This window comes from Eubalaena glacialis, chromosome 3 (genome assembly GCF_028564815.1).
Source record: "Eubalaena glacialis isolate mEubGla1 chromosome 3, mEubGla1.1.hap2.+ XY, whole genome shotgun sequence".
NCBI classification, from domain to species: domain Eukaryota; kingdom Metazoa; phylum Chordata; class Mammalia; order Artiodactyla; family Balaenidae; genus Eubalaena; species Eubalaena glacialis.
The window spans coordinates 141,328,244-141,340,267 of NC_083718.1; the positions used below are offsets into that span (position 1 = coordinate 141,328,244).

General features: G+C 38.3%; 1 protein-coding gene across 1 annotated transcript in view; it reads right to left on the reverse strand.

Annotated features, from left to right (window-relative positions):
* ATG4C (autophagy related 4C cysteine peptidase) overlaps positions 1–12,024 on the reverse strand; it is an 88,808-nt gene that overhangs the window by 59,579 nt on the left and 17,205 nt on the right. The window contains exon 2 of the mRNA XM_061186492.1: positions 417–555. Coding sequence (XP_061042475.1) covers positions 417–492 — 76 coding nt within the window. The 5' untranslated portion in view covers positions 493–555. The remainder of the gene's footprint in view (positions 1–416; positions 556–12,024) is intronic.

Here is a 12,024-nt window from a genome sequence, read left to right on the forward strand (position 1 = left end):
AACTAAGTTAAAAATAAGGATCTGAGTGTGTTCCTAGAAGAAAGTCATATGTATCAGCATGTGAACTTTAAATCGTCTGCTTTGTGTGTTCAGAGGTTTATTTTGCTTGCTTCCTGGTTCATACGTGAGGTTGCCTGATGCTGAGTCTGAAAACCTGAGGTATTATCATCACGTGAATAAATTCTATCTTCTTTGGAATTTTCTTTTTTAAAGGACCACATGATATGCCTGAGTTTCTAAGCAATGTTTATGATGGTATTTGGCTCTTTCTTCAGGTAGTATTCTTATCTACATTCCTTACAGAAATATTTCATTCAAAGAGAATCTCAGCAATTGTCAGTGACTTAATAAGGGAGATAATACATGTCTTCAAATATTTCTTTGGATTTATACAGTTTTCAAATCTTGATACTTACTATATTTCATATTGTTCCAAGCAGATATAAATTTAGTTTTTAGCTTGTCAACTTCATCTGTTCCTGTGGCCTCCATATTCAGATTCTAAAGAAAAAGCCATCACTTGATTGCATTCTTCTGTAAGTTTAGACTTTTGTTCTGACATAAAGAAAAGAAGTTAAAGAAAAATAAGTAATGAGTACATATTATATGGTACACTATCTATATGGTGCACTATCTGCTAAAGTTACTTAAGTGATTAAATACAACTTGAACTGGAAATGAGCAAATCAATTTTTCATTTTACAGAATAGAATACAATATACTCTATAAAGATTTTAATTACAAAATATATTTTATTGTTGTATATTTTATGTACAAGAATAAAAATTATCACACAAAACCAAACAATAAACTCCCCCAGACACTCACAATTAAGAACAATAACTTAGTAACACAAGTCAGTTTTGGTGAGACTATTCAAGACTTGTTTCATTTGTAATCAGAGAGGGTGATTTGAAATCGTATAAGAAATGGAGACTATCTTCAGAATGGAGGCTTCCATTTATATTGATTAAGTCACTACTTTCATATAAAGCCTAGTTGTTTTTTTTAATTAAGGCATTTCCTATATTTCCAATACATACTTGCTTCCTACTACAGCATTTTTTAAAAAATCGAATGGCTTAAATTTACAAGACAATGTTTTCTTACTTTAAAATAAGAATAAATGTAGCTTATAAGTATTTAACTTACTTGAGGGAAAATTGATATACGTGATATGTAATCTGAAAGAGGAACAAATTATAACTGAAAATGTTTGAGCTTATTTGAAATAATTCACAGACAGTTTTCTTTTCAAGAAAAGAATGCCACACAGAACATTGTCCTTTCAGGGTTATAGATATCAACTCAAAGGTATCGATACATTTGTTTCTCTGACAATAGGCGTTCCGTTTTATAATATGTATTAGAAGCTACTAATTATACATTATAACTGTGACAGAAGAAAGCATGGTCCACTGGAAGAATTTAAAAAGCCAATGCGACTAAGAACAGAATCCAAAAAAGTGGCATGAGATGTGGCTATTGGGTTAGACAGTGGCCGAAGCACACAGGGCCTTGTAGACCATGTTAAGGGTTTTGTTCTTTAACCAAAGAGCAACTGGTTCCAAACAGGAATATCAGAATCAGATTCTGTGGGTTTGTTTGGTTTTTTTGACTCCAACACAGAGAACAGATTGAAAAGGGACAAGAGTAAAGGGTGAGAGTTTACTACTATTGTATAGGATGAGGAGAGAGATGGTAGCTTGGACTAGAGCAGTGGAGATGGACAGAAATGGACATACGAAGAAACGTCAAGAATTCATTAGGTCTCAGTGATAAAATGGATGTGAAAGGTGAGAAAGAGGAATATGTCAAAGATACACCCAGGTTTCTGGCTTGTGAAATTAAATAGTTGGTGCCAATCACTTAAATAGGGAACATTAAATTAGGGGGACTTCCCTGGTGGCTCAGTAGTTAAGAATCCGCCTGCCAAAGCAGGGGATACGGTTCGATCCCTGGTCCAGGAAGATCCCACATGCCGCGGAGCAACTAAGCCCATGCGCCACAACTACTGAGCCAGCACTCTAGAGCCCACAAGCCACAACTACTGAGCCCATGTGCCACAACTACTGAAGCCCACGCACCTAGAGCCTGTGCTCCACTACAAGAGAAGCCACGGCAATGAGAAGCCTGCACACTGCAACGAACAGTAGCCCCCGCTCACCGCAACTAGAGAAAGCCTGCGTGCAGCAAAGAAGACCCAACACAGCCAAAACTAAATAAAAAATTTTTTTTAATTATTTTTAAAAATAGGGAACATTAGGAGAAGGGCAGGTTAGAGGGAGAAGATCATGAATTGGACTTATGTGGAGTTTGAGATGGCTCTGAGATATAGTAGGGAATCATTCATTTTTATTTAATCACTCGATAAATTATTGCCAGGCACTGTTCTAGGTAGTGCAGATATAGCTTAGGGCAAAGGGAGTAAAATACTTGCTTTTATGACGCTTACATTCTAGACATTCTAGAGAGGCCAACAAGGCAGCTGGATATATAGCTCTGGAGCTCAAAGGTGAGGTTTGGGTGAGAGCTATTAATTTGAGAATTGCTGAGATACAAATGAAGAGTTAGAGCTATAAACATGTTTCTCAAGGATTCTTCCTCGTCCATGATGGCACCCCAGCCTTGAGGATGATATTCAAAGCCCTTCATGAAATTACATCTGCCCACTTACTCAGCTTTCTTTCTTGCCACTCCCTCACATGCACTATATACTAAAGCCATTTTTAATATTAATATTAAAGCTTCCTAAACTTGACATGCTAATACCTCCATGCCTTTGCATGTGCTCTTCCCTCCACCTACAATGCCTTCCTGCTCACCCTCATTTTTTGACTGTCTTATTATCATGAGTCCCTAAGACCCAGCTTAAGTTTCTCCTCCTCTGGTAAGATTAGTAAAATTTTTACCCTCCTCCCAACCTCAAACTAAGACAGAAGCCCCTCTTCTTAGCTCCTTAGGAGCCTATGTCTTCCTCTATCACAGCACTCATCACACTGTATTGTAATAACTTGCTTCTTACCTGCCTCTTACACCAGACAGTAAACTTTTCAAATGTCCTTAAATTCTGCCTGGCACACAATTGTTCCTCAAAATGTTTATTAAATGAATCAGTGAACTGATAAATTATGAAACATAAGCAGTAGTCTTACCTGCTGTAATTAGAATTCTTTAACTGACAACTAGAATAAAGAAAAAAATTTCCTCCCAAAAGTGCATTATTTAACAAAATTTGGAAAAGCAAGAAGGAGAAAAGTTTATAAAATGTGTGATTATAGTGCATCCACATGATGGGTTATATATCCATTAAAAATGCTTACAAAGAGTCTGTGAAAATGGGGAAACACTATGCAAAATCTAAAACTTTATGTATCACACAATACTGTCTGGGGGCTGAGGGGGAGGTGAAGGAGTAAAAAAAAGTATACCAAATTGCTGACAATAGTTTCTCTGACAAATTGTGTATGGCTATTTTTTTTTATCACTATCACTCACCTTTTCCAAATCTTATACAAAAAACACACGTAATTTTTAGAATTTAAGAAGTTTATTTTTAGGGACTTCCCTGGTGGTCCAGTGGTTAAGACTCCGAGCTCCCAATGCAGGGGACCCTGGTTCTATCCCTGGTCAGGGAACTAGATCCCGCATGCCACAACTAAGAGCCCACATGACGCAACTAAAGATCCCACATGCCACAAATAAAAAGATCCCGAATGCCACAACGAAGATCTCGTGTGCCACAACTAAGATGCGGCACAGCCAAATGAATAAATGTTAAAATATATATATAAAGTTTATTTTTAAAAAGCCACCAACCATGAATCTTCTAAATACAAAATGTTTAAAATAAGAGAATGTAAGGAACTTCCATACTGTTCTCCATTGTGGCTGCACCAATTTACATTCCCAACAACAGTGTAGGAGGGTCCATTCTTCTCCACACCCTCTCCAGCGTTTATTGTTTGTAGACTTTTGGACGATGGCCATTCTGACCAGTGCGAGGTGATACCTCATTGTAGTTTTGATTTGCAGTTCTCTAATAATTAGCAATGTCAAACATCTTTTCATGTGCCTTTTGGCTATCTGTATGTCTTCTTTACAGAAATATCTATTTAGGTTTTCTGCCCATTTTTTGATTGGGTTATTTGTTTTTTTTATATTGAGCTGTATGAGCTATTTGTATATTTTAGAGATTAATCCCTTGTCGGTCACATCATTTGCAAATATTTTCTCCCAATCCGTAGGTTGTTTTTTCATTTTGTTTATGGTTTCCTTTGCCGTGCAAATACTTTGATTTAATTAGGTCCCATTTGTTTCTTTTTGTTTTTATCTCCATTACTCTAGGAGACAAATCCAAAAAGATATTGCTGCGATTTATGTCAAAAAGTGTTCTGCCTATGTTTTTTGGGGGGTTTTTGTTTTGTTTTGTTTTGTTTTATTTTTTGGCTGCATTGGGTCTTTGTTGCTGCACGTGGGCTTTCTCTAGTTGTGGCAAGTGGGGGCTATTCTTCCTTGTGGTGTGCGGGCTTCTCATTGTAGTGGCTTCTCTTGTTGCAGAACACGGGCTCTAGGCACACGGGTTTCAGTAGTTGCAGCACACAGGCCCTAGAGCGCGCAGACTTCAGTAGCTGTGCCACGCGGGCTCAGTAGTTGTGCCTCACGGGCTCTAGAGCGCAGGCTCAGTAGTTGTGGCACACGGGTTTAGTTGCTCCATGGCACGTGGGATCTTCCCAGACCTGGAAAGATCAAACCTGTGTCCCCTGCATTGGCAGGCAGATTCTTAACTGCTGTGCCACCAGGGAAGTCCCTCTGCCTATGTTTTCCTCTAGGAGTTTTATAGCATCCGGTCGGTCTCACATTTAGGTCTTTAATCCATTTTGACTTTATTTTTGTGTGTGGTGTTAGAGAGTGTTCTAATTTCATTCTTTTACATGTAGCTGTCCAGTTTTCCCAGCCCCACTTACTGAAGAGACTGGAGGTTCTTTAAAAAAACAAAAATAGAACTACCATATGATTCTGCAATACCACTCCTGGGCATATATAGGGATAAAACTAATTCGAAAGATACATTCACCCTAATGTTCACTGCAGCACTATTTACAATAGCCAAGACATGGAAGCAACCTAAATGTCCATCGACAGATAAATGGATAAAGAAAATGTGATACATATATACAATGGAATATTACTCAGCCATAAAAAAGAATGAAATAATGCCATTTGCAGCAACATAGATGGACCTAGAGATTATCATATGAAGTAAAGCAAGCCAAAGACAAACATCATATGATATCGCTTATATGTGCAATTTAAACAAAAATGATACAAATGAACTTACATAAAGAACAGAAACAGACCCACAGACAAAGAAAACAAACTTATGGTTACCAAAGAGGAAAGGGGCGGGGGAGGGATAAATTAGGAGTTTGGGATTAACATATACACACCACTCTATAAAAAATAAATAACCAACAAGGACCTACTATATAGCGCAGAGAACTATACTCAATATTTTGTAATAACCTATAAGGGAAAAGAATCTGAAAAAAATAGACGTATGTATGTATGTATAACTGAATCACTTTGCTGTAAACTTGAAATAACACAACATTGTAAATCAACTATACTTCAATAAAAATGAATAAATTAAAAAATAAAAATAAAATAAGAGAATGTACACGCATGTATTTTCTTTCTAAGTCAGAAAGAAAAGTAGGCCACAGGGAGGACCTTGGTTCAAAGAGTTCCCAATACCAGCTACCAGGAACACTCTGGATAGTCCTTAGCAACAGTGTGAAAGTCAACATGCCTTTCAAGTGTGCTGGGGGAAAATGAAGACAAAATGAGACATTTTCTATGAGGAAAGTCTGTATATTAGATAAAGACTCCTAAATAAATAAATAAATAAATAACCAAGGTAGGATGCTGTGACAGATACAGAAATTAATGAGACAAATATACTAACTTCAAGGAACTTAGAGTGGAATAAATTTTTAAATTATTCTTTTCCTGTTATTTTTACTTCAAACTCCTGCTACTTATAGACTATTTACTCAGAGTAATTTTACCCCAAACTTGAAACATTTGAAATGTTTTTGGAACATCTCAACTATTTTATAAGAATGCATTTATTGCCATTGTTATATAGAGTACATGAGAAGAATAAAATTATTATCATAAGGTCAAATTAACTAAGCTGTTATTAGTTTAACAATTCAGTATAGTTACTTTCCATATAACTAAAATTGAATTCCAATCTTCTATAAAGACAGAAACCCACTTTATTTCCATAACAAAAATTTAAATGGCTGTTTCTAAAAATCCTAACTTTTTAGAGCAGAGATGATTTTGAAAGGTGATCCCTCGAACCATATTAGAAAGTACTATAAACTAAAACACTTTAAAAAGGAACCAAAAATTCCTAATGAGGAAAGGATTTTCCTTACTGCATATTAAAACACATTATAAAACTACAGTAATTACGTTTAGTAATATTTAAATTTATTGATCTTATTAGCAAAGGATGACACTGAGTAAAACATAACAGGGAGTGCAGAAATAAATCCAAATATATTTGAGAATCTAGTGACTGATACAAGAGATATTTCATATCAGTGAGAAAAGACAGCTGATTTAGTAAACAGTACTGAAATAATAAGCTAGCCAGTTTAAAAATAAAGCTACCTCACACATTATAAATTCTAGACCAATCACAGAATTAAATGCAAATGCAAACACATGGCATGTTTGCACATACTACAGGGAAGTATTGATTTAAATGTTTTTAACAGTCTTGTAGAAAAGACCTTTCTAAGCATGGTATGCAATACTAGAAATCAGAAAGGAAAATGTAATCACATAAAAAAGAAAACTTCTGTCAGGAAGAAGAAAAAGAAAGCATTAACAAGGTTGACTTGCAATTCATAAATTAAGAAAAAAATCCAATTCATATTGTAGAGACAAAGCATTACTGTCCATAATATACAAAGAGCTCTTAAAAATCAATCAGAAAAAAAAACTAAATGGAAGAAAAAGACAAGTATTCTGAAAGAAAAGGACCAATAAACATATGAAAATATTTTCAAGCTTACTAGATCAAAGTAATGCACATTAAAGGAATTTAATATTTTTTTCATATTCACAAGAGATATTGGCAAGCCGGAGGTAACAAGCATTTTACAAAATTATTTCTCAGATAATAAACTCCTTGAGGGCAGAGAATGTGTCTTGTTCACTACTATATCCTCACACCTAGCACACAGGAGTGCTAGTAGACACAAATATCTGTTGATGATACATATTATAACCTATATTTATCACCATAAAGAGATATCCAATAAAAAGTTTCTTAAAAAAGATATCCAGATTGGAAGAATCAACATTGTGAAAATGACTCTGCTACCCAAAGCAATCTACAGATTCAATGCAATCCCTATCAAACTACCACTGGCATTCTTCACAGAACTAGAACAAAAAATTTCACAATTTGTATGGAAACACAAAAGACCCCGAATAGCCAAAGCAATCTTGAGAACGAAAAATGGAGCTGGAGGAATCAGGCTCCCTGACTTCAGACTATATTACAAAGCTACAGTAATCAAGACAGTTTGGTACTGGCACAAAAACAGAAATATAGATCAATGGAACAGGATAGAAAGCCCAGAGATAAGCCCACGCACATATGGTCACCTTATCTTTGATAAAGGAGGCAAGCATATACAGTGGAGAAAAGACAGCCTCTTCAATAAGTGGTGCTGGGAAAATTGGACAGGTACATGTAAAAGTATGAAATTAGAACACTCCCTGACACCATACACAAAAATAAACTCAAAATGGATTAAAGACCTAAGTGTAAGGCCAGACACTATCAAACTCTTAGAGGAAAACATAGGCAGAACACTCTATGACATAAATCACAGCAAGATCCTTTTTGACCCAGCTCCTAGAGAAATGGAAATAAAAACACAAATAAACAAATGGGACCTAATGAAACTTAAAAGCTTTTGCACAGCAAAGGAAACCATAAACAAGACCAAAAGACAACCCTCAGAATGGGAGAAAATATTTGCAAATGAAGCAACTGACAAAGGATTAATCTCCAAGATTTACAAGCAGCTCATGCAGCTCAATAACAAAAAAACGAACAACCCAATCCAAAAATGGGCAGAAGACCTAAATAGACATTTCTCCAAAGAAGATATACAGATTGCCAACAGACACATGAAAGAATGCTCAACATCATTAATCATTAGAGAAATGCAAATCAAAACTACAATGAGGTATCATCTCACACCGGTCAGAATGGCCATCATCAAAAAATCTAGAAACAATAAATGCTGGAGAGGGTGTGGAGAAAAGGGAACACTCTTGCACTGTTGGTGGGAATGTAAATTGATACACCCACTATGGAGAACAGTATGGAGGTTCCTTAAAAAACTAAAAATAGAACTACCATACGACCCAGCAATCCCACTACTGGGCATATACCCTGAGAAAACCATAATTCAGAAAGAGTCATGTACCAAAATATTCATTGCAGCTCTGTTTACAGTAGCCAGGACATGGAAGCAACCTAGGTGTCCATCATCGGATGAATGGATAAAGAAGATGTGGCACATATATACAATGGAATATTACTCAGCCATAAAAAGAAATGAAATGGAGGTATTTGTAATGAGGTGGATGGAGTTAGAGTCTGTCATACAGAGTGACGTAAGTCAGAAAGAGAAAAAGAAATACAGTATGCTAACACATATATATGGAATCTAAGGGGAAAAAAAAAAAAAAAAGGTCATGAAGAACCTAGTGGCAAGATGGGAATAAAGACACAGACCTACTAGAGAATGGACTTGAGGATATGGGGAGGGGGAGGGGTGAGATGTGACAGGGTGAGAGAGTGTCATGGACATATATACACTACCAAATGTAAAATAGATAGCTAGTGGGAAGCAGCCGCATAGCACAGGGAGATCAGCTCGGTGCTTTGTGACCACCTAGAGGGGTGGGATAGGGAGGGTGGGAGGGAGGGAGATGCAAGAGGGAAGAGATATGGGAACATATGTATATGTATAACTGATTCACTTTGTTATAAAGCAGAAGCTAACACACCATTGTAACGCAATTATACTTCAATAAAGATGTTTAAAAAAAAAAAAAAAAAAAGATATCCAGAGAGCATCAAAATATGTGAGGCAAAAGTGTAAGAAGAAATAGACTAATCCACTGTTATAACTGGAGACTTTAACACCTCTCTATCAGAAATGGACACATTCAGCAGGCAGAAAATCAGTAAAGACATAATTGAGCTCAAAAGCAGCATCGATCAACAGCTACAGACTACCCCTCCAAGGGGCCTCTGTGGGGAGGGAAAAAAAAAAAAACAGCTACAGACTAGACAGCTACAGACTACTTCACCTAACAACAGCAGATTACACATTCTTCTCAGGTTCACACAGAATATTCACCAAAATAGACCACATTCTGGGCCATAAAACACCCCTTAACAAATTTAAAAGGATCAAAATCATACAGTGTTTGCTCTTACCATGGTGGAGTTGAACTGGAAATCAAAAATGAAAGGATAGCCTAAAAATCCCAAAATACTTGGAGCTTAAACAACACACCTCTCATGGGTCAAAGAAGAAATCTCAAATCTCATGGGTCAAAGAAGGGAAATTGAAAAGTATTTTGAATTAAATGAAAATGAAAAAGTAGTATCAAAATTTGTGGGATGCAACAAATGCATGGCTACAGGGAAATTTATAGCACTGAATGCATATATTAGAAAAGAAAGATAAAATTAATAACATAAGCTTCCACCTTAGAAAACCAGAAAAATAAGAGCAAATTAAATCTATAGTAAGCAGAAAAAAGGAAATAATAAAAATTAGGACAGAAAAAAAAATCAATAGAGATTCAATGAAACCAATCAATGAAACCAAAAGCTGCTTCTTTGAAAAGATCAATAAAATCTATAAGCCTCTAGCCAGGCTAACTAAGAAAAAAGAGAGAAGACACAAATTACTAATACCAGAAATGAAAGAGAAGGCATCAGCACAGCTCCCACGGAAATTAAAATAACAATAAGAAATATTATGAACAACTCTATGCTCACAAATTTGATAACCCAGATGAAATGGACCAAATCCTTGAAAGACAGTCTGCCAAAAGTCACACAAGAAGACACAAACAATCTGAATAGGGCTATATCTATTTTTAAAAGTGAATCAATAATTCACAACCTTTAAAACACAAAGCATCAAGCCCAGATGGTGTCACTGAGTTCTACTACACATTTAAGAAAGAAGTTATGTTCATTCTCTACAATTTCTTCCAGAAGATAGAAGCAGAGGGAATACTTCCAAACTCATTCTATGAAGTCAGCATTACCCTAATACCAAAACCAAAGACATTACAAGAAAAGAAAACTACTGACCAGTATTTCTCATGAACATAGCTGCAAAATCCTCAACTAAATATTAGTAAATCAAATTCAGCAATGCATAAGAGATGCATCTGGGTGGCCTCTTTAGTGGAGTAGGAAGACCCTGAGCTCACCTCCTCCCACAGGCATACCAAAATTACAAATATTTACAGAGCAACTATTGATTATAGACTGGAAGACCAACAGAAAAGATCTTCTACAACTAAAGGTATAAAGAAGTAAACATACAAGATGGATAGGAGGGGCAGAGACTTAGTATAGTAAAGACCCATTCCTCAGGGCTTCCCTGGTGGCACAGTGGTTGAGAATCTGCCTGCCAATGCAGGGGACACAGGTTCGAGCCCTGGTCTGGGAAGATCCCACATGCCACGGAGCAACTAGGCCCGTGAGCCACAACTACTGAGCCTGTGCGTCTGGAGCCTGTGCTCTGCAACAAGAGAGGCCGCGATAGTGAGAGGTCCACGCACCGCGATGAAGAGTGGCCCCCGCTTGCCGCAACTAGAGAAAGCCCTCGCACAGAAACGAAGACCCAACACAGCCGAAAACAAATAAATAAATTAATTAAAAATAAATAAATAAAGACCCATTCCCCAAGGTGGCTGACCCACGAACAAAGTGATAATTACAGTTGTAGAGGTTTCTCCCCAAGGAGCAAGGGGGTCCAAGCCCCACACTGGGGTCCCCAGCCCAGGGGTCCTGTACCAGGAAAACAAGCCCCCCAAAAGATTTGGCTTGGAAAGCCAGTGGGGCTTACTTTTGGGAGAGGAAGAGGACTGTGCAAAATAGAGACTCCACTCTTAAAGGACGCACACAAAACCTCACACTCTCTGGGACCCAGAACAAAAGCAGTAATTTGAAAGGAGTCTGGGTCAGATCTACCTGCTGATCTTGGCAGAGAGGCAGGAGGCAACTGGAGCTCACCCTGGGGACATACACACTGGCGGCAGCCATTTTGGGGAGCTTGTTCTACCGCGAGGACCCTGGTGCTGTCAAGTACCATTTTGGACTCCTCTCTCTCGCTTATAATCTCTGGAACCAAGCCCCTCCCACCAGCATGTCACCACCTGTAATGGGATTCCTAAGGCCATGCAACTAGCCAGGCAGAGACACAGCCTCACACACCAGCAGGCCAGCTACCTTAAGACCGCCCCCCCTCCCCCGAGCCCACAGCTGCCACAGGACCCACGCTGTACAGAAGAGGGCCCAGGACCTGGCCCCACATACCAGTGCACTGGCACTAGCCTCGGAACCGCCAGGCCTTGCAGCCAGAGAACCCAAGGCCTGGCCCCACCCACTAGTGGGCAGTCACCAGCCCCAGAACTCCCTGGGCCCAGGCCTTACCCACGAGTGTGCCAACACCTCAACTCCAGGACCCCCAGGGCCCTACAACCAAAGACCCTGGGACCCAGCTTCACCCACCAATGAGCAGGCACTAGCCCCAGGACCACCTGGGCCTCGCCCCGCCCCCACACCAACAGGCTGCTACCAGCTCTGTAATCCCCAGGCTCTACAGCCAGAGATTCCAGGATTCAGCTCTACCAACCAGTGGGCTGGCACTAGCCCCAGGACCTCAGACA